Source organism: Chaetura pelagica, unplaced genomic scaffold (genome assembly GCF_000747805.2).
Source record: "Chaetura pelagica isolate M959 unplaced genomic scaffold, ChaPel_1.0 scaffold194, whole genome shotgun sequence".
NCBI classification, from domain to species: Eukaryota; Metazoa; Chordata; class Aves; order Apodiformes; family Apodidae; genus Chaetura; species Chaetura pelagica.
Window position 1 is genome coordinate 32,602 of NW_009952877.1, and position 24,404 is coordinate 57,005.

The 24,404-nt window shown below is 41.3% G+C and overlaps 1 protein-coding gene across 1 annotated transcript in view; it reads right to left on the reverse strand.

Annotated features, from left to right (window-relative positions):
* Positions 1–5,745: 5,745 nt before the first annotated feature.
* LCLAT1 (lysocardiolipin acyltransferase 1) overlaps positions 5,746–24,404 on the reverse strand; it is a 66,176-nt gene continuing 47,517 nt past the window's right edge. The window contains exon 5 of the mRNA XM_009995272.1: positions 5,746–6,254. Within this exon, the coding sequence (XP_009993574.1) occupies positions 5,746–6,254 (509 nt within the window). The remainder of the gene's footprint in view (positions 6,255–24,404) is intronic.

Consider the following 24,404-nt stretch of genomic DNA (forward strand, 5'->3'; position numbering starts at 1 on the left):
TCCGGCTGAAGAGGCTGGGACTCTGGAGAGGCTCAGCAAAAACAGAGGTGACCTCTCTGCCTCTCACGTGTCTGCACAAACCTCTCCAGGCTGAGTCGCCCAAGTACATTATAAGCAGAGACTGGGCTCCCCACTCCTGGGAACAATTTCTGGTTGAGATAAGCTTGCAGTCTGATTCAAAGGCCTCAGGAAATAAGACAATGTTTCACCAATTGTATTGAACTGAAAAGGAGGCAGCCGGCAGGCGAAAGCTTTGACGTCCTTTACTATTATTTTCTGTAATGGCAAATAAGACAGGGAAATAAGTTTTTTTCATTGCATATTTCAGCCCTGAGGAAACAAAGAGAAAATGACAACGATCTTTTCAGAGAGACAAGCCACTAAATAAAGAACATAGAACATTTTTATTTTTGGGGACTGGTCTGAATGCTCTGAGCTTATGTAGACATTGCAAATACCATATTCAGCTGCAGAAACTGCTACCAGGGTCTCCATCTCTTGTGGTCTTCTTGACACATGCTACCAGCTACAGACAGGGGTGTTTTGCCAGGGCTGCTGTGGGGTGCGGTGGTCATAGCAAGGCTATTCCCTGTTAGGGGATGAGGAGCACGGCAGCTCCCAAGAAGCACAAACCTTGTCCTTCTGCACCGGATTAATATTTGGACAATGGAGAGAGAAATCAAGGCTCCTCTGATCTGAAATTACATTAAATATAGGTCCTCTAAGAACTGTGCTCTAGATCACTTCTATTTAAAATAATTACACGGGTGGCAAGAGGATACATATAAGTATCGATACTTAACATGCCCTTTCAAACCACAAATTATTCTTAAACAACAGCGTTAAGAATTATAAGCAGCTGAGCAAGGCTAACACTAAGCTGTACCTCTTGCATGCTCAAAGATTTCTGCATTTGTTTAAGTGAAGAGGCTAGAACGGAGGGTACAGCCAGCCCTCCCTTTCCAACCTACCACAAGGAGAAGAGAGATCTACCACCCCAACAGCCAGAAACTATGGGTCAAACACCTGAAGGGACACCTGAATGTTTGCCCAAGACAGCAATAAAATTGAAGACAAGGTTTATTCCTTACAGGTGCATATAGAATATTTCAAGCAGTAAAAAGAAAAATGCAAAATTAAACAAGTGATGCTTCAGGCCTTTATTGTTGCTATGGAGTAACTGGTACATGGCTAAAACATTCTAATATAATCAGTGAACTCAGAAAACTAAGGGTTTCTGTAGGTTTGTAGAATCCTGGCATTTCCTTTCCCACAGTACATACATAAAATCAAGGTATAAAAACATGGATCTATTTTAAACAACACTGATGTAATGCATAAAACTAGGAACTACATTTTGTATGATGAAGACAACACCTTACAGACCAGCTTTAGGCCTTGAAGCTTTGAAGCCAAGAGAGAAATGTCTTGATTTAACGTCCTGCTACCCAGATAAGCTTGATGACACACATGGATAGCAGGATGTCAAGCTTCTGTTCTGAGCAAAGAGAAAGAACCTCCCGATCCTGGTAAGGAAGCATTTGACTGAACAAACAAGAGCAGTACCCTTAAAGCATGTCATTGATCTCAAAGTAGCAAGACCTAGCAAGATCTGCAGATCCCATGGATGGAGCAGTCACTGCTGAGCAGTGCAGCCACTGGGACTACAAGAGAAGCTGAGGGATGAGAAACATGCTAATGAGTAAGAAGTGTCTTGGAGCCAATACATGTCCCCTGACACAGGGCTGTGTGTGATTCCTGGAGTACTAGCATCTTTAACCTAGCAGCATTGAAACTAAAAGTTATTTACCCAGCACAGAATTACAGAATCATTTTAGGTTGAAAAGGACTTTTAAGATCATCAAGTCCAACTGTAATGTAAACCTAACACTGCCAAGTCCACCACTAAACCATGTCCCTAATTGCCATCTTAGTGTGCTTTGAATAGGGAAACAGAGTAAGAACAAAAGTCTCAAAAAAGTCTGAATATTAGAATCTTTTGAGTAAAAAGCTGAATTTTGACTAGAGAAAAAAAAGCATTCACAGAAAACTCCTTACACAAAGTTTTTCCTTTCTATTCAAATTTTTTTCCCATCTTGCATTTCCAATTGAGCTGGAAAATGATGCACCTAATCTGAACATTTACATCAGTCACAAAGCCAACACCCTTCCTGTGACAGGGAGGATTCTTGGCTTACATGCGCTACCCCACATGATGGACTCAGGCACTGCAAAGGCAACATTTGCAGCTGACGAGGATTATTCTTTCTCTTTAACCTGAATACACAAGACAGGAGAAGGAATTACAGATTTGCAGAATGTTTACCACATTACATTAAGTTATGAGTTTGGCTCTTAGCTGGGGAAAAAAAAACCCTTATAAGGGTCAACAATGGATTGCATGTGATTTTATTTTACAGCCCAACTCTAACCTCACACAAACATAAAATATACCAGAAATCTTTCACCGCTCCATGACCAAGACTCACTATGATGTTTCAGGTACATTTGATGACATGACAAAGTTCTCTGAATCACTGAGGCAATTGTAGCTGGTATTTATGTCACCAACATGTACATTCTGTCCTCCAAAGTCTGGAGTCTATATTAAGGCTATTGGAGTAGGATAGCCATGGTTACTCCTGGTGTGAAAGTATAGCCCTGACCCAGGAGAGACTAGAAGAACACTTTAGTCTGTCTCTGCTTTCACCATAAATGAGGTTTTTAGGTTCTTGCAGCTAGTTACTTGGATGTGTGGGGAACTGCACCAAAGCAGAGTAGTAGGTGGAGAAAAAGTAGGCTAGCTAGGCTTAAAGCTGCAACTATGCCTCTGACATCACAAAATACACTAAAAGAAGTCCTCATAGTGCAGAAAGAACTTCCTTCCATTCACAAAAATGAAACACCAAGTATGTGTCTTCAGGTACTCAAATAAAATATGAAAAAAATAATTAAGAAACATGACCCTAAATATAAACCTAGTTTAATTTATTTTAAAGAAAAAATAGATTAAAAAATAAAATAGATGGCTTTAAGTACTTTCTACGCAATTAACAATTAGTTACTGTAAGCATAGATTAAAAAATACTTATCACCTTGCAAGGGACAGTTGAACAGAGCCTAATGATTCTTTAAAAAAATGGCCTTTGATACAAACACATTAGGCAACACATTTAATGTTGCAATTTAGAATAAAAGAGATGTCCCCCATGCTGACCCAATTCTTGCAATCTTCAGCACAGTACGAGGCAAATTTTGCACTCTGTACTTCCACATTTCATGGCAATGCTACTCAATATACAGAGGCAGACCATCTTGGTTTAGCTCAAAGAAATGTTCATGCAATACGCAACAAATAGTAAGTGAGAAAGGCTTTGCAGCAATACAAAGATCAAGTGCTCTAACATTTTTGAGGTTGAAAACCAAACCTAACCTAAAGTGTCTCAAAGTGCTGGCAATATTTGTGTCTTTTAGTATGTATGCATGAGCATTACTTGTATTTTATATGACAAGGACTACACTTCAAAGTGCCTTGTCAGAGTTTAAGCCTTCAGATTTTCTGAATGTTGTAAAAATAAGGGAAAGTGTTACAGCAGGAGCTCCAAAAAACCCCCCCAAAATCATAAAGGAGGTTGGAAAAGGAATGATGTCATCAGCCAACCAAAGGAAATACTGCAGAGGGAAGATGGAACTCAATTTCCCTGTGCTATGGTAAGTCTGAAACCTACCTCTTACCAGTTAAGGATAAAACCATTGCATCAGATACACGCCAACAGGTGTGGCTGACACTCACAGAACCAGCAGTCTTCCTGCTTATCTCCGTGGACACTGGAACTGTCTAAAGAAGTAATGTGAAAACCAAATTAAATGCTGCTTTTTTTTTTTACAAAAAAAAAGAGATATTTTGAGTACTCTGAAAAAAAAATTGTTATAAGATAATTTCTACAAGGAGACCATTTTGAAACAAATTTGCCAGCTACTCAGACACAAACATATTTTTACCTCTATCAGAAATAACACAAATAAAACAACAAAAAAGCAGACACCCTATCCTTCAGCTCTCAATACTACAGTAGAAGTGAGTCTCCCACAGCCAACATGGAGATGGAAAGAGCATGAAACAGTGAGAAATCAAAACTTATCTGCATAGGTCTATTAAATAATGGAGGCAGAGCTAGGACTGTTTTCTGTACTACAACACAAAATTGCAAGGCTTAGGAATCCTTCTGAGTAAGGAAGTGTGTTGGGTCAATGTGGCACCGTTTTGGTAATGAAGGAAGGGCCCCAGGGGTGGGGCTCCTTTAAGAAGCTACAGTAAACTCCCAGATTGAAAATCTGGCCCAGCCTCTGGCCAAGGCCAAGCCCACCAGAGACAATGGATATTCCTCTGCAACTAACATATGAAAGAAGGGGAAACAACTGACAGAATACCTCAGGGCAGTGAAGAGGAGGAGATGAGAGCAATGCTGGAGCAGAGATACCAAGATTGGAGAGGAAGAAGGGGAAGGAGGTGCCTGAGTAGAGGTTCCCCTGCAGCCCATGGTGAAAACGCAGGCTGTCCCCTCCAGACCATGGTGAACCAAGGTGGAGCAGATGTGGACCTGCAGCCAGGGAGGATCCTGCACCAGATGAGGTGACTGTTTCTGAAGCAGGCCCTGGCTCTCTGGCAAGCCTGCGCTGCAACAGTCTGTTCATGAGGGACAGCACCTCCAAGTTAGAGGGGTCAGTGAAGGACTCTGACCCATGGGAGGAATCCCTCATTAAAGCAGACCAAGACCATAAGAAGGAAGGACCCCAAGACCCCAAGGAGGAAGGAATGGCAGAAAACAACATGTGACCAACTGACTCTAAACCCCATTCTCTGTCCCCCTGTGCTGCTGGGGGGAAGGAGGTAGAGAAAACAGGAACAAAGTAATTTTGGCCTGGGAAGAAGGGGAGGGTCAGGTGAGGTATTTAAGCTCTGTTTTTTTTGTTTTGTCTTTGTCCTGTTTACCTCTGATTAGTGATACATTTACTTTTTCCCCAGGTTGAATCTGTTTTGCCCATGACCATAACCGGTGAATGAACCACGCCCCTCCCCCCGGCTTGACCTAAGAACTTTAGTTGGCTTTCATCCTCCCCATCCCACAGCTGGGGGAGGGGTGAGTAAGCAGCTGCCTGGTTCTTTGTTGCTGGGTGGGCCTAAACCGTGACATCAAGCCAGAATGTCTGAGTAGTGGTAGGTGCAGTAGTGTTTGGAACAGCTTATATGAAAAAAATATTTGAAAAGAAGTTTGAATATTTGAAAGATTAAAAAGAAATAGAACAACTTCTTTTCCAACTTCCATCAAAACACCATTAAACTTACCCGCTTTCCAAATCAGGTGCTTGCTTTACAACCATGTGAATATACAGAAATCATATATCTGTCTCTCTTAGCTGGACAGTTTGGGTTTCTACAGGAAAGTTCAGTGCATGTCACATTTATTAACGTCCTTATGATTGTTCAATAATCTAGCATTCTGATTCTTAACTACAGCACGTAGGAGTTGCTAGCTGCTCTCGAGCAATGCTGCAATCACATAAAACCTACCATTTTAACATGTAATAATAACTAACATTTTTCTTTCTCTTCACAGAATCAAGTGCAAATACCTAACAATGGCAACAGTAAAAGACAATTCTCGTGCAAAAATTCTTCCCTCTGCATAAACTTTGCAGGACATCTCAAAATCACCCATTTTTACATCTTTTTCTACTCCAGAACTAACTGTTTTTTATTTTCATTACGTGAAATTTCTGTTGCTTTTTAAAATACCGATGACAAGCCAGTTCAATTAGTTCCAGCCCGCCAAATATCTTTTGCTGCACAACAAAGATGATTATCATGGCTGCAAAATACCATCGTGCAGAGCTGTATTGGTACAACAGTGCAAGCATACCCAGTGGAAACACAGTCCAATACAGGAGTGAGATGCACTTAATCATGAGGACCCTGAGCTCAGACTTACAAGGTGGAATAATGCCTTGCCCTGTCACATTGAAGCATTTTCCACCTTCATAGAAGTGTCGGAGTCTTTCCTCTTTCTCTTCCCAACGCTCCTGGCACCAAAGCTGCAGCTCCTCCTTAGATGTGGGCACTGTCTCTATGGGATACCTCTGGACATGGAAGTGAATCTCTTTTGGGAAGTTTCCATTCAAAAGTTGCTTCTCTGTCTGAGGAATGTTTTGGGGATATGCCACAGTTATGTCATGGATAGCATCGAGGTTGGCACCTAAAATAAAGGTTTGGGGAAAAAAAGGTCAATACAGATCATGCAACATTCAGAACACTAAGTCACTTCAAAGCGTGATTGAAAACTGTCTAAATTGTGGCAGAAATCCCAAAGGTTTTCCCAAGTTTGCTATGTAGAGTATGATTTATCTGCTTGAATCTCTTTAGGCTGAAAGGTCAAACTTTTCCCAATCATCATCTGTTCTGAATCTGAACAAAAAGCCTTGGGAACAAAATTATGCACAGCACAAACTAACGTATAATTCCAACAGTGTGATCGAGCCACCACTTTTGAAAGGGTATCAGTATTGCCAAATTAGGGCTTGCTAGGGCATCTTTGTAATAAGTGGTTTTACATCTCGCACTTTCTAAATACCCTCTTTATCCCCTGGCCTCTGACCAGACATTCTTTTTAGATTTCATAAACTAAATTCTGCTAGTGTAAAACTAATCTAAAAATAGGCGCATGGTGCACTGGATGTTGCATAACTATTAAGTTCTGCCAGCAGTGATTTATCCCGCTGTTTTTATTTGTCTGACTGTCTAGCAGCAAAACAGAATTGGAGATGAAAAGTTGTCTCCAGTTGCAGCAACTGAAGACTTTTGCTCTCATAGTTGATTTTACTTCTTGCAAAGATGATAAAAAACCTACGCTTTAGCCTCTCCCCCCTTTTTAATTTGCTCCCCTTCCTTGTCATTTTGGCTTTCCTTTACAGCTCTAAAAATTGCAGGAACAGAATAGATAGTTACTTTAAAAGGCCATGTTCAAAATGTCTCTAAAGTTCAATTCCAAATATCAAAAGAGAGGGAAAAACTCTATCCAGCCTTTCAGAGTATTTTATAACTGTGCTGTCCCTTGACAATCTCTCTCTCGGACAGTTTTGTGGCAGGTTACTTGGGTTTTTACAGAGCTATATATGGCTCCCAGGAAGTCTATCAGAGCAAAACTCAATACTCCAGCTTTTGTCTAGCTATGGGATCACATCCTATCTAGGCAGAGAACCACTGTATTCTACCAAGATAAAAGCTTTCAGATCTCCTTCCAAGAGTTGCCAGAATTGAATGTGTCTTAGAAACCCAGCCCTTACAAAGGGAAACGATGGCCAGCCTGCTGTACCTCAGCACAAAGCATTTTCCTTTTCAGAACAGCTTGTATTTTAACTCCCTCTACTCCAAATATATCTGCCATCAGAAGGAATTACAGTCCTCCTACAGGACATACATCATCTAGTTCCTTGACCAGTCTAGAGGAGCGCTGCTAAATATACCTCTACAAGATACCCATCCCTTACAAGTGTTTTCCTCCATAGCTTCCAGGTCCTACTGGCACACAAAACCTCAAGGGAGGCCAGAAAATATCAGCCTTCCTAAGATTCTTTTATGAAACAAGCATTCTATGAGAAGAGATTTTGCTTATATGGGTTTCTCACCCATCTTGCAGTCTCTTGTGTACTTTGCAGCTGAACAGTCGATCTGTCATTACGTGCAAATGCTCTTGAAAAATTCAGGCTTTACACCTGAGGATCACAGGTGCATGGACCACAGGCAATAAATCCTCAGATTTGCCTAAGACACAGATTTTCTGACTCTGAGCAAATGTTGGACTGGCAGGACTCCCTGCACCCACACAGTTGGTCTGATGCCTTCAGCATACAGATATGTTTCTGCCCATGAATTCCTGATCAGAAATAGGGAAACCTCTACTCCTTACCCATGGACTTGTATCATCCTCAGACAGCTACCTTCAAGCAGGGCTTCACACCAGACTGTAGGTCTATGCTACATTATGACTTCTAAACTAGTTACCTAGAACAAAGCTCAAACAGCTGTGTACAGGAGAGTGGACATTACTGTTTCTCTATTACTAATGGTGAAACTGAGGCAAAGGATGATTATGTGAACTGCTCATTGTGTCCACCTTCAACCAGTATCCTAATTCCCAGCTGCAAGGTTCACCTATTAAAGTACATTTGACACAAGAAGAAATTAAAACTTCAAAGGTAGATTTAGCTTATCTGAAAGAACAGAAACATCAGAAACAGAGAAGAGCAGGATACCAGGTTTCATAGGCAAGAAGATTAGAGTATTTCATAAAAAGCTCCTTGTTTGGGTCATACGTATTTAAAAACTCCACACAAATGGAAGAATGGTGGAAAGGACCAGCTTCACCAGTTTTCTACAGCTGTTGAAAGGAGCATGTCCAGCTCCAGCATGTGCAGTATGCCTGCAGGATCCACACCGCACACTCGCACAAACTTGAACAAAAAAGTTCTGCACATTCTTTGCTGGTTTATCAATGGATCTTTTAATATGGAAAGGGTCCATACATCAATGCCAGATGTGCTATAAGACCATCTCCTAAAAAGATGAAAAGTTACTGCAGTGGATGAAAGACCATTTGTGAGCAGGGACAAAATTCCCTCAGGCCAGATTTGATCAGGCAGTTTGGAACCTGCATCCTTAACTACAGTATCTTTGTTGTCTCTGTTTACCTCCAAACTAAAGCTTATTCTCTCTGCAGTCTGGAGATACCTAACAGCACATATTTCAGATCAAAAGCAAGGTACCAGTCAATCAGCAAAAGAAAGTGATCCTAGGTGAAGATGGAGGGCAGTCTCTGATTCTAAAGATTTTTTTTCTACCTGAATGTAAAGATCTGCTTATAAAACCTACATCTGCACATTTTAAGAAGGAATTTTCCCTATGGGAAGCTGTATCATTCTCTCTATCTCATGGGTCAAAAAGGAAGTAAGTGTATTTGTTCATAGCTCAGAAAAGCTGTAGGTGGTTAAAACACTTTTTGCAATGCTTTCAGTGACATCTGTGTGATCTTCCTTACCCTGAGTATATCCACGTCCCATTGGGAAAGGAATGAAAGACAGAGGAAAGCCAATAATGTTGACAGTTTTGCACCTTAAATCTAACTAAACTAAGAAACTGCCATTAAGGCTAAAATACCAGGTGGGTAGCCCAGCTCTTCAGGACAAAGAGACAACAGTTTCAGTATCTTTAGTGTCTCATTACTTTCTTCTTACAGCAGTAGAACTATATATCCTTCACACACATGAACAATGTTCTTTATAAAAACACCTCAGAAAAGGAAAGCTTACTCCACTTCTCAGGAGTGAATATAAAGTCTATTTGTAATTATTGTTATGTGGCTATAAACTGCATAGTATGCAGAGGATGATTAATCCATGCGGCAGCCTCCATTTTGTGATGACAAAATGCCTCAAAAGCCCTATTCTTCTTTTTAAACTTTGTGTGCTCCACTCAAAGTTATTTATATTTCAGGCTCTTTTGATGCATGACATTGCTTCAAGTGATTGCAATGCACAGCTGGTTGTTTTGGGCATTGCACTCAAGAGGTAGCAGAGGAAGAACTTATCAGGTTCATGACCAAAATAACAGCACCAGAGGAAGACGCCTTCTTTTAAAAGACACTTTCAGGAAAAAAAATAGGACATTTTCTTTCACTAACTACACACCTATTCATCACAATTTTTATTCTGTGTTAAGAAGATGCAGCATCTGATATCCCAGTAGAGGTAAGGTTGCTGCAAAACCGTGCCCCAGTAAGGAGCGAGTTTAAGCACACATTCCCACCCCTCACCCCACCTCCCCATAAATACAGAAACCCAATGCACAGGCACAGACAGACAGCCATGGATGAACATGGACAGAAAACACCGCACTCAAGCAAAACAAAAGGCCTTGTTGTGTTCCTCTTTGATTGATTAGGATAAAGGTCTCCCAGTGGGACTTATATCACAGAATTGTCAGAGTTGGAAGGGAATTCTAGAGATCATCTAGTCCAACTCCCCTGCCAAAGCAGGATTGCCTAGAGCACATTCCTCTGGACTGCATCCAGACAGGTCTTAAATATCTCCAGAGAAGGGAACTCCACAATCCCCCTGGGCAGACTGTTCCAGTGCTCTCTCACCATCACTGTTCAGAAGTTTTTCCACATATTTAAATGGGACTTCTATGTTCCAGCTTGTGCCCATTAGGCCTCATCCTGTCACTGGGAACTACTGAAAAGAGTCTGGCTCCACAATCCCTGCACCCACCCTTTAGATACTTATAGGCATTAATAAGGTCTCCCCTCAGCCTTCTCTTCTCCAGGCTAAAGAGTCCCAGCTCTCCCAGCCTTTCCTCAAAAGGGAGATGCTCCAATCCCCCAGTCATCTTTGTTGTCCTCTGCTGGACTCTCTCTAGTAGTTTCCTGTCTCTCTTGAACTGGAGAGTCCAGAACTGGACACAATATTCCAGATGTGGTCTCACCAGGGCAGAATAGAGGGGAGGAATGACCTCTCTCGAACTGCTGGCCACACATGCTCTTCCTTATGCAACCCTGGATTCCACTGGCCTTCTTGGTGACAAGGGCACATTGCTGGCTCATGGATAATTTACTATCTATCAGGACTCCAAGATCTTTCTCCTCAGAACTGCTTTCCAGCAGGTCCATCCACAACCTATATTGGTGCATGGGGTTCCTCCTCCCCAGGTGCAGGACCCTACACTTGCCTAGGTCCAGGTCATGCTGGATGGCAGCACAGTTCTCTGAAGTGTTAGCCACCCCTCTCAGTCTTGTATCATCAGTGAACTTGTTGAGAATACTGTTGTTTGGACTAACATGAGGAAGAAAAGTAACAGTTTCCCACAGATAACACTTTGTCCCCTTTTCCAGGTTGTTGATGAATATGTTGAATTACACTGGACTGAGTACTGACCCCTGGGGACACCAGGGGTTACAGGCCTCCAACTCTACCCTGCTTTATTTATCACAACCCTGAGTTCTGTCACACAACCAGCTATCAATCCACCTCACTGTCCACTCATCTAGCCCACACTTCCTGAATTTCCCCAAGAGGATGTTATGGGAGACAGCATCAAAAGCCTTGCTGAATTTAAAGTACATAATACCCATTGGTCTCCCTTCATCTAGGCAGTCAGTTACGATGCCACAGAAGGCATCAGATCAGTCAAGCATAATTTCTCTTTGGCAAATCCACGCTGAGTTTTCCCAATGACTTTCTTCGCTTTCACATGTTTTGAGATTACATCCAGAACTATTTTTTCCAAGACCTTACCCAGGATGGAAGTGAAACTAACCAGCCTGTAACCATCCCTGGATGGTTTCTTGCCCTTTTTGAAGACTGGAGTGACACTAGCCCTCCTCCAGTCCTCAGGCACCTCTTCTGTTCTCCATGATCTCTCAATGATGGAGAACGGCCTAGCAAAAACATCTGGCAGCTCTCTCTGAACTCGTGGATGTCTCCCATCAGGGCCTGTGGATTTATGGATGTCCAGTTTGGCTAAGTGGCCTCTAACCTGGTCCTCCTCTACCGAGGGAAATTCTTTCTCTCTCCCAGACTTTATCTCTTATCTCCAGGATCCAGGATTCAAGAAGAACAGCTTTAGTAGTGAAGAAAGAAGCAAAGAAGGCATTTAATAACTCCTCTGTGTCCTTCACCACTAGGGCATCTGCCTCATTAATAAGCAGGCCTACATTTCCCTTTGTCTTTTTTTTTTAATTTTAATGTACTGGAAGAAACCCTTCCTGTTGTCCTTGCATACATACAGGCTATGGATCCCTCCAGCAACTGTCCACAGACAGTGTATGCTGGCCTTGGGTCCTCGGTCTTCCCAGGTGCTGGCAGCTGGACATGAGGCCCTGGGCCCACAGCCCCTCCCCAGTGGCTGGTATAGACCCTTTGCACAGACCCACATGCTCTGGGGATCCCTCCAGTAAAAATGCCTTAGACATTCAGGGTCACTCAGTATCTAGTCTTCAGATCCTCTCTTCTTCAGCTGCCTCACACAGAGACAGATAAAAATATAAACTGGTCTCAAGTAACCCCATGAATGAGTTGTTAAGCCAAAATCTGTGGGAAAGCTAAAAGCAGATCAAGAAGCATCATCCTGATCTGCGAGCAAAGATATATTGAGTGCTAAACTGATTCTGAGTTTATGGATTAAGCTGTACAAAAATACTTTGGTGTATGTTGAGCTGAACTGAAAACCAGAAGATTTAGCTCATCATTACTGCATGCATTGTTTGCACTGCTACACTTCATGGACAAACTACAAGTATGGCTTGTGGTGCCGGATTTCGCACATTTCACAACACTTTACAACTGATGTTAAGGCGGATACATCCCTATCTTGCCACCTCCCCAGACGTGGGCTCTCTGACGAAGTTCCTATGAGAGCCACAGCCAGCTTGTCTGGAACATCACGTGGCTCCTGGTTACTTTTCAACACAAACCAACAAGTGACTTCAGGAACCAAGTTTGCTCATTTAAAAGAGGTGTGCAGGGGAGAGGGGCAACTAGCCATAGGGATGGCAAATGTGCTGACCAGGTGGCTCCATCCACAAGACGGGTCGGGGGGAGGCTGTTGCCCCTCGGTCTTCCCTCGCTGACTCTGAAGGTTTATTTTGCAATTTGCAAAGCAAAAGCTGGTTGAACTATAAATAAAATACAAAATACATGGAGACAAGGGAGAGGAGGGATAAAACGCTTGGAATAACAAGTTATTTTCAGTCACTAGGGATGACCAGGCATAACTAACTCACCACTCTTTATCATTCCCAAACTAGATTTATCAAATCCAGAATAGAAAAATGCCAAGTTTATTCCCCCAATATGCATATCCCAGCCTCCCATATTACATCTCTGCTCTACTATGAGACGTGAGATTTGGTTTTCATGGATATGTTACAAGTTAGGAAGGAGAAAACACTGTTTCTAGGCTTATAGTATGCTATTAGCTATTGATACAAAAAAATTGTATTTCCTATATGAGATATTGAAGCCCTACTATGCAACTCTCCAACTCCACTAAGCTCTGACATGAATTTCCTGGGAAACTGACTATCCACTTACTTCCTGTGTTACTTGCTGAGCATTTGAAATCACTAGGAATCTGAAAAAGAAGTACACATTTTTGCTTTCTGCCTGGATGAAAAACCTCTCACCAATGCAGATGAAATGAAGCATCCATCTCTACAAAAGACAAGACATCCCTGTTTAAGACAATCCAGTTCTTCCAGAATTCAGCTGCTGGAGCTGCAATTTCCACTGTCATTTCTGACTGGCCTTACTGAGTTGACAGTAAAGCAAAACACCATGGAACAGTTCACATACACAACTGCCATACCAATGATGCTCAACATTGCAGGATATTACTGCTAGGTAAACAATGCAGCTGGCCTAAACCCGGGAAGAAAAGTGCTACCCTTTTAAAGATGTAAGGAGCAGCAGTATGTATGAACTGCTATGTTGTAACACAAAATATGCTAGCTTTCAGTATGCCAATTTAAATACTAGTATTAAAAGGGCTACAGTTCCCAATATCCCTGTTCATTTTAGTAGATGTTATTTATTTTCACCCCATTCTTCCAAAACCACTGCTTATACTCTTTTCAAATACATCTATAATTTGGGTTTTTTAAATAGTTCTTGGATTTTCCAGGAATTTTATCATAATTTTCTCAATGTCCTTAATCACTCTCAAATTGTTTTAGAGTGAGGAACATTAGACCCCAGCTGATCTGCCGATTGACCACGCAACTTATTTGGAGTCTTGTCTTTTGTAAAATCACTACAAAGCTAGTGTGAGACACTGTGAGAAACAGAGAAAAATAATTCAATACTGACATTCAGAAGGAAACGACGGTGACAATTTTCACCAAGTAATCAACTGATCAAAGTGCATTCTATCTCCTCAGAAATGCCATGGACTTTTCACTTTCCATCCTTGGTTCATGTCAATGGAAGGCAGATGCTATGAATAGTGTAACACCATCCAAAGCGGTATCACAACAGTAGCAGTAAGTAAATAAGTTATGACTATTAAAGAAAAGAGATTTTATTCTTGGCTTCTAGTGCCTTACATCTATTCTCTTCTATTATTCAGATATAAAGTTCAGCTTCCATTCCTCACCTTTCTCAATTCTTCTTCCTTTCTTTGATGTCTTACAGTAATTCAAGTACATTTTGCAATCTGTGCTTATCACTACACAAAATCCAGTTCTAGAGAGCACTCTTTAGCTGTTCAGTGACCTAACACTTGTTTTATAATCCTGCCCTCTTCAAACTGCCCCAAGCATCATTTATGGTTAGTGCAGCCTTCAGCAACCCCAGGAAAAGCAGCCTGGGATTAGGGATTAACTTGGATTCCTCACAACACAAAAAATGGGCTAGATTATATACCCAGCACCATCACATTTGGGATACACAAGAAGAAACTGAAAATGCATTCAAACTATTGAGAGACTGGGTATCACAAATGCAGCCCATACAAAGCCAGGCCAATGGATGAAAATGTACTCTGAACCTAAAATAGTGTATGAACCAGATGTTGAAAAAGACCTGCTAGCAGCCACCTCAAATATTTGGACGGAGCATTTCTGCAGCAATCCTGAGTCATAGATTCATAGAATCATTAAAGTTGGAAGGGACCTTAAAGATCATCAAGTTCCAAACTCCTGTCATGAACCCTACCATTAGATCAGGTTGCACAAAACCTCATCCAACCTGGCCTTAAAAACCTCCAGGGATGGAGCATCAACAACCTTCCTGGGCAACCCATTCCAGTTCCTCACCACCCTTACAGTGAAGAATTTCTTCCTAATATCTAACCTAAATCTTCCCTCTCTCAGTTTAAAACCATTACCCCTTTTTCTATCACTATCTTCTCGGATGAAAAGCCGCTCCCCAGCTTTCCTGTAGCCCCGTTCAAGTACTGGAAGTACTGGATTGACTGGAGTCAATCTCCTACACTTCATGCCTCACTGATTTGTGCTATTGCCATTTTTGGTCCCAGTGGTTTGTTTATTATTATTATTATTTCTGTGTACAAAGTAAGAGGAACGCCGGACAGCAACCAGCAGCCTGTAAAGCAGGTGTAATTCAGCACACAGAAAGTGTGAGGCTTTTACCTTCTTTCTGATGGATATATATACTAAAACCACGTAACGCTTTTGCTCCATCTTGTTTTAAATCCAGGACAAGGATTTTGGTCTGAAAACATTTCATACTTTGCCACTAGAATAACTTCTGTCAGAAAAGCCTGTTTTATTATCTGAATTCACAGCTGAGGCACATTTACATAGAAACGAGCTTATCTATACATCTCACTGAGTAAAATCAGTTTGGGGCAGAGAAGCACTAAATTATGCAGCAAAGCCCTAGTCCTGAATTAGTCAACAAATTAAGCCTCTAATATACTCTAATCTTCTGACCTTTACTGTAACCCTCTAGATGGAACATTATCCTTTAATATTCTACTCTAACACTACTAATTCAATGTCCATGTTCTCTTTCCCCTGTGCTGACCAACAATGCAAACCATGGAGCCCCTCAACACAAAAGCATACAGCACTGCACGTAACAGGCATCCTGCCTGCTCTGAGATACAAACTTACTGTTTCCAGTTCCCTGGTGCTAAACAGTTTCCACCAGGCCAGGTACACACAAGTGGACACATCTTGTAAAATTCAATCCGCCCAGTACTTGGGGGAGCCATCCTAATCAGAAAGGGATTTAATGAAAAGCCACAACTCCGATGAATACTTCTTAATTACAACTGACTAAAATCTATCCACAAAGGGGAATTTTTTTCAGGATTAGTCTGAGACCTGGAAGAAGGCAAAGACATCAATTTAATAATGGAACGCCTAATTAAAGTATAATGGCAACCTAATTGTGATATACTGCTTTACAGCACACATGATTTATTTAGAATAATTGCTTTTCACTGGGCTCAGCAGGGAAAGTTAAACAAAACACAATAGTAAAAAAGAAGAGAGAAAACAGACAAACTGGAACTTCCAAGATTATTATCAGCTAATGAAAGATGGTGACGTATTTGTCAGATAAAACACTACCATCCCTCCACAGGCTGTGGTTAAAATTTCAAAAAAGGATGATGACTCTAATTTTTTTCCTCCCTAAAGACATGGGATCAGACCCACACCGTACTGCAGCTACTATGGGGGGATCCTCTGATGGATAGAAGCCATAAAGTTGCAGGGTCTGACAGTCTCTTCCTTCCCATGCAGAGAAACTTCACACAACACGTGCCCACCCAGCCCCTACAAAAAAAGCAACCTGCACAAACCCTCTCCAGCCTTCCCCTCAGCAGCCTGCAGGTACAGCCAGCTGCTCTCAATCAGGACGCATTTCTTTAAGAAGCCATGGGCCTACAGGTACCCATGGCACACAACTAAACAACTCCTAGTTTTCTTTCCTGGTGGAAAACACAGAAAGGTGCTTGAGTAATCCTAATTTTAAGTCAAATATCCTTCTCTTTGCTTCCTAATGGCACTGAGGTGGTGCACTCCCTTGTAAAATGGTTTAGCTGCTACCCCCCTCATTCACTCTAAGCGAGATGAAGGATATGCACTGTTTATCGTGCATCACACTTTCACAGTGTCAACGCAGACAGCATTGTGCTGACCCTCTATATTTTCTTCTCTTTGCTGGTAAAGTACTAGGAAAAACAAAGCATGGAAAGGAGCTCCTCCACCCCGTGGTGCCCTGCAGAACACAGACATGTAAAGTCCAGACATGCATGAGCTTCCTCTGCCAGTGGCTTTTGGAACTGCTGGTCAATGACCTTTGCTGCAATTTGGTTATATTTAATTTTTGATGTGAGAACTGTACCAACAGAAGCTGTCATGACAGTGCAGTGGAAAAGAGCTGCTAAAGACCATATGTGAAAACACTGCATCACGGCCTCACAGATAAATGAGGGATTGTAGTAATTTTAAATGCACAGCAGCAAAAAGATCTGTCACTAGAAATAAAATTATTTGGTAAAGGTTTTGTTCCAACTACTGCTGTTCATTGGGATACCTAGAGGAATTACACTAAAATCAACATTTTGAATGACAATGAGCAAAGACTTCTGAGAGTGCCTGAACAGTCATTCCTGTGCCCAGATGAAAGCTGAATTCTGGGTATCCATCACAGCAAAAGAGACTGGAAACATGCACATCAGTAGCATAAAATTCCATATTCCTCAGTAGTGTCTTGATTATATTCCCTAAAGTGCCTGTGCATACAACACAGTTCACTACACTCAACATCCAGCCTTGCTAGTCTCAACATTTTGACTCAATGACCATGGACAAGCTAGACACCATCTGCACAGACTTTAGGTGAAGACTGCTATTCTAAATCATGTTTGATGTATGGACAACAACATCTATGGAGACCTTCAGCCAGGAGGAAAAGGAGAAGAGCCCTCATGACTTGGTAAAGGCACCAACACTTCTGCTCTAGAGGAATGAGAGTCAGGGAAGAATTACCTGGCCCAGGGCTGAGGGAAAGCTCTGAACTGCCCACAGGAAGGCTTTTCCATGGTACAGCACAGTGTCTTCATCCACCAGGAGCAACTGGATGTCTCCCATTTTCCACCCCAGTGGGAAGGAAAAGGCTGTTCTCATTTGTGAGAACAAAGAGGTTGCCACTGGTTCACAAGACAGGTCAACAAAGGCAGTGAGAGAGTTCAAGTTTAACTGAAAAGCATAATCTCTAATATGAGGAACAGTTAAAGTTAGACTCTTCCAGAGCTGCAGAATTATGAGCTGCCAGATGGTCTTTCAAAAATAAACAGTGGGGTGATGAAAAATCCAGAGTAGCTTGACTGAGTTCAAACACAGTTTAGATCCAAGAGGTAGTTCTGGTAAAAATATTAAGCCTGACAAGAAAATTCATTCAGCAAACTGACAACTTCTGTTCACACACCTTTAGTAAGTCATGTTTAAATGTACGGCACAGCAAAGTACCAAAGTCTCTGATTAGTTTATAAGATATATTGTACGTCAAATCAAAAAACAGCATTAGAAGAGTGAATATGCTGCTGCAATAACAGCTAATGTCTCAGAGATATTACAAAATGGAGTATTTTTTTAGATTGATCTATGATCTGAGAAGTCATTATAGTATCACTTCACTCTCATCAACTGCAGATGTGAATGAATAATTTAATCAATGGAGTAAAATCCTGGTACACTTTGGCATTTTAAATTGACTCGTACACTGACTTATGGTGCTGCCTTTGATGAAATAAAGTCCATCTGTCTTCACTGACTTTGAAAAAACTTCTCCCTTTACACTATGAGTGACAAAATAGACACCAATGTTATTTTTAGACTCATTGGTAAATTACCCTACCTAATATAAAGTAGCAAACTGGTGGAGATCTGGAAGGATGTCTAGCTTCACTTTAAAGCTATTTTGGCTACTTCTCAATTACAGTTACAGGGCAATTTGTATTTCACTCCCTGAGCTACACAGTTCTGAGGAAACTGGCAGTGGACATGGTAGTAGACTGATTCAGCTTCATCAACACTGCTCTGCTTGCAGTTCCAGGGCAGGCATGAGGCCAAATTACCTGTTCCTAGTTACTTACCAGGAGCATTCTCCTGGGGCTAGCCATAAGAAAATCCCACTGGGATTACCAGAGGGAAAGCTTCAGATGCATCCAGTGTTTAGGATAAAACCTCCTTCATTTGCTGGATTAGGACTTGGTGGTCTTTGTCACCTTTAGCCAGATGAACATCAGGAAAGGTCTAACATTATCCAGGGTCTTTCACAGAAAAGCCTTGGTATTAGCTGCCAGTGGGGGGTCGGTGGGATTTGCACAGAGCCTAAAGTGACAGTATCTGCCAGCATAGAGTGGGAAGACCTACTGCAGAGTCTTGTCACCAGCCCAGACCCAAGAGCCACCCGGCTGAGGACAGTATTCCTAATTCAGGCAGCAAAATCAGCAATGTGTTCTGAGAAGGTCAGACCCTGCACTTTGGTTTTACCATCTACAATAGAAGCACAAATTATATCTATCTATAGATACCATAGGCATACTGCAATATAATTAGAGTTAATGTAGCACTTCGAAACAATACTCGCTCTTCAAAAAAGAATAGTATATACAGTGAAAGGGGAAAAGATTGTATTAACGATTACCTTCTCTTGTTTTCCTGTACTGAACATACATTCCTACTGCCAATGGTTGAACTCAATCTATGAGATACAATTTTGAAGTATACCATAAAACCAGAAATGTATCCCCTAAGGCAAGATGAATATGATTAAATGCTGAGGAAGTAAATATTATCAAGAAAATATTCTAAAATTGATGAAAAGTCCATAATTCTTGTCCTGACATCAGCAGGACCTCAACCTAAGATGTTGATGCTAGAGCTGATATATGTAGCTGCTTCTGATTTACTTCTCGCGATGCTTTCCCTTCATGAATCATTGTTTGAAATTGTCAGACAGTAACAATATCTGCCTCATTTTTTAATACAGAAAAAGGGAACAGCAGAGCAAAATACCACTAAATGTATGATGCCCTGAATTCCTGATTCTTAAGTATATGTTCTCAAGGAACTGTTTTAAGAAAATATTTACTTTTTGGTTGTTATGGTGATAATCTTTTCACAGCAGTTTATAAAAAAGGAATGGCTAAAAATAAAAATCCAAGGAAACCTAAGGCACTAAAAAAGGAATATGGCATGTAGATTTATCTGCTTCAGAATAAATCTGCATACAGGATCCTGCAGTAGCACATTTTACAAAGGGAATTAAAGCCATGAAATTAAGGTTTAATGAAGTAGAGAGACCACTGATGTCAGGACTACACACTGATTGCTGCTTCCAGGTGGCCTAACAAGATGAAAATGAAGTTTATAGCCTCAGCTAGTCTAAGCCAGGCTTGTTTCATGACTGTGATTGAATTTAAATTAGAAGATACTGTTGTGTAAACATGTCTAGGCTGATAAGTAGCCTTTCAAATCTAGGCATAATAAATGAGGATTTTAAATATTTCACATTAAGAACAGGGGTTTCAGTCTTCCTTTCACAATTCAACATACATGCGAAACTAAATTTTTCTCATTAACTGTATAGCATGCCACTGCAAGATATGCTCTTTTATCTATCAAGACACAGAAAAGATGTGGATTACAAAGGTGAAGTAGGAAATCATAAATCCAGTGTAGCCTGTGGATAACCCACAGTGTGATGTTTTGGCACCACAGAGGCATGTCAGGTATTAAGATACACTGATGGAAACATGAGACCACCAGATATTGTGAAACACAACACACAATAAACAAGGAACTGCAGCACATCATAAATTCCATGCTCCTAAATGCGACTTGGGAGAGCTGCATTTAATTTTCTGTCTTCATTATACACAGTGAATAGTCATGTATTATTATTATTTCTTATTAGAGGAATGAATGGGTTTGCTTTAAATCTCATGTTTGCTTTTAAATACCATAAGACAACTATCACGCTTGGGACATACCCTCAGAATTCCTGTTAAATCCTCTGAATAAGTTTATTATTGTTTCATTTTCAAACCTGTGTAACAATATTTAAAAATAAATGAAAAAACAAACCCAAAGCCAGGCTCAGTTGAGAACACTATACCTATTATTTCAAATTCCCACTTCATTTCTGGGTTCACACACCTGTGAGTTACTCTTCAATGGTACTAATTTCTCTCTTCATAAAATGCCCTGACATGCACTCAGCTGCTGCTGTTAGAATTCATCAGCACTAGAGACTAGAGTAGGGCTGAAGAAATGCAGAAAACAAACTGACTGACCCTCCAACTCAGGACTTCTCCCAAGTCAGAGATAAAGAACAGCAATGAAGGGATTTGTCTTTCTCTCCTTACAGGATATTCAGTATTTGTCCATCATAAGATACATAGTTGCAGGTTCATAACAAGAAAAATGGTAGTCCATCAATAGTTCTTTGCTCTTTTTAAAATCTAAAAACTTCACAAGAAACCACTGCTATGGGAAGCCCTTGTGTCTCTGCAAGATGGGGCTACTAATATTTACTACTTCTAGTAGACTGTTTGTAAGCCTTTTATAGACATCAGCTTTCCAGGCAAGATGCACCCCTAGATACAGTATCTATATTTGTATTCCTTTTGTTTCTTGGTTGTTTTGTTGTTCTTCCTTTTTTTGGGGGGTGTGTGTTCTCTTGGACTGTTGCCTATTTGCACATGGATTCCCTTTGAGGATATAGTAACTAAATTTTAAAAATGTCAACACTGGTATTGTAACACTATTACCATGATTAAAGCTAGCCCTAACACCTCTACAGCGTGGCCAAGCAATATTCCTGGTTGTCGAGGGAGAGATTTCCAGAAATGTCATACTGTTTGAGATTTTACTAGGTACATGGAAGGACTTAATAAAATGTGCATCATGACTTGCCATGGGAACTCAGACACAGGGAATGTGACAGCTCAAAGAAGAAGGAATGGCTGACAAACATGTATTTGAGATGCTCTTCTATTAGTAGAATGATTCACGCTCTCATGGGCAAATAAACACATCTGAGCTCAGGACTGCTGTCTGGCCCCTGGGACTACGTCGAATATGGAGCCTTCTGATCCAATGCTTGCACTACTTGAATTGTTGAGACAACTGTCCTGGACAGAGGGCTAGAAATAAATGCACCTGTTCAGCATGCTACAAAACCAGAAATGTAGCCTGTTCAGTGTGATAGCAAGCACCTTTCCCTCCAAAAGGAGCTTTTAAACCATTTTTATTCCTAGTATGGAGGTGATACAGCTAAACCAATCCAGTACTAACTGGTAGCTGCTCTCTCCCGCCACATGCTGGATGCTCCCACTGCTCCCTTATCCTGCTGCCATAAGCCTCTTCAGCACATGGAGGTGGCAGATGCCAACCCTGCCAAAGGGCCGTGCTGGTACTGGAGGTGCTGGGGAACCTGAACCCCTGACAACTGATGGAAGGTATTCCCACTGCAAGGCTGCAGCATCACAAGGGCTTGGCAGGCTGGACTGGATACTGCACACAGTGTGTGTTTTCATATTAGAAACTTCTTCCTTCATCCACCAAAGGGGATAAGCACTCTCTGTTTCCACCACCCTTCCAAAATATGGGTGTAGGCTTAGCCTTGTTAGGCAGGAGACCCAACCTGCACCTCACATCTCTGGTGTTGGTAAGATGCAATAACTAGATAACACAGAACACAGGGTCCTCTTGTAATTCATATGAATTCTAGGCTAAGGGTTTGAACAGTTTTTCTACATTATTCTACCGTTGCCTAAAGTAGCATTTTCCTCTATTAGTTGCTATTGCCTAGTACAGCATCTGGAACAAGTTCGGAAGCCAGAAGAAAGTAAGAGGCGTGAGCTCAGTGTGTTCCCAAGACCCGACTTTCAGAGATGCAACACATGTGCAACTTTCAGCAATTTCATTACAGAATTAAAGGGCTCAAAGCCATGCAAAAAATCAAGCCCATGCTGATTAAGCCCACTCAGGAAGTACACTTTCTACACAGCAGCTAAATGCTGTGGAGGCCTATGAACATTTGCTTTAAGTATGGATTGCAGTATTTCAGCCTAAGAGATGACAAAGACATGAATAACCTCAGCAAGATCCACATCCTAGAAGGATGTTCACAAATACCTGGCTAGTAACAGATGGAAAAAACAAAAGCACGGAACTACAGCTGTGCCTTTTCTGAAATGGTGAAGGACCCAAGAAGAACTACAAACTCCAACAGAATTCAGTGGCACACCCTCTCATTTCCCTCCAGATATGCAGGCACTTACTCTGTTCCTGCAGATAAATGCCCTGTGCCGCTCAGACCCAAATTTCTTCAATATCAATAACAAAACACAAAAGTCATTAGATTATAGAATAGGTACATGCTTTGCAAACTTTATCATAAACAACTACAAGCTAGGTGAGAAGGAAACAGCAATGTTGTACCCAAGTTGTGTTAAAACTGTGGCTCTTCAGCACTTTTTAACCCCTTCCCCAGTATCTTCATTCATTCATTTATCTGGAGCAGCAACAACTACAGCAGATTCCTGGGATAAAAAACTTTCAAGGAGGAAGAAAACCACAGTACATGTCACCCTCTGCCATCAGTCAGCGCTCAATTCTGACATCAACACATACACATGATTCCTGTTGTCAACAGGTGGTGCACAAGAAAGGGTGAAGTGTCTAAAGAGAAGAGCAGAATGAAGGGCTATGCTGCTGCCTCCAGATGTGAATAGCCCAAAACTCCTGGATATTTGAATTTTTCAGTGGCCATCTTTAAAACAAAACAAAACAAAAAACAAAACAAGTGGAATGGTTTCTTGGTTTCTCATTCCTCTAAACTAGGAAAAAAGAAGCCAGAATGGATTTAGTTTTATAATTTTTGGTTTTGGGGAGTGCACTTCTAGTTTGTTTGTTTTTTTTCCAAACCGAGGTTCTGTTTCAGTACAGCAATTTCTACAAGGTGTTTCCTACCTCCCTTCAGTCACCCAGCTCTTTCACCATGAACTTCACTGATGGGGAGCTGACAAAATGTGTGTCTTTCTTATTACAGTTTAAGATGCTTAAAGCTACTTCTGTAACCTATCAAGCCAATAACGTCTTTAGTAAACAGCCCATTCCAGGCTTCTGATGCTTTTTAGTTTCAAAAGAAGAATTTCTACTGAGTGTTTAATAAATAAATTTATAAACTAACAGTGTTAATACTTGATGCAACATAATTATTTCTGTTACAGAAACCAGTTGAAAACAGTAAAGACATTTATGAAAAATACTAAAAATAACCCGTAGTACATCAAATATTACACATGAGACAAAACCCCTGCTTTGCCTAGTCCTTCAGTCTTGCTTCCCTGACTTCATACTGCTTTACAAATGGCAAAGTGGTTGACCAAAGAATTACTAGGAGAGACAGAAAGAGTAACTGAATCCCACCTAGTGTATTTTATAAGAAACTGTGAAGGACCAGGTATTTCCTTACATGAACATGAAATGTCCTTTGAGTCAGCAGACAAAACTGACTTAAAATGGCATCTCCACGTGGCGCTGAACCTTCTCTGTGTAGGCTATGGGGGAGGAGCCGCGGCTGGAAGCAGGGGCGGGACTAGGTCCTGTCTGATTGGCTGAAAAGCCCGGAAATACAAAACCGGCCAATCAGGAGCGCAGAAAACCCCATAAAAGAGGCAGTGCGGCACGGCTCTCTCATTCTCTCCTCGTGTTCGGTGCGGTCCTCTACACACACTGCCTGCCGCCGCCATTTTACTGCCGCGTGCTGCTGCTGCTGGAAGCCGTGTGCTTGCCAAAGCCGCTCTG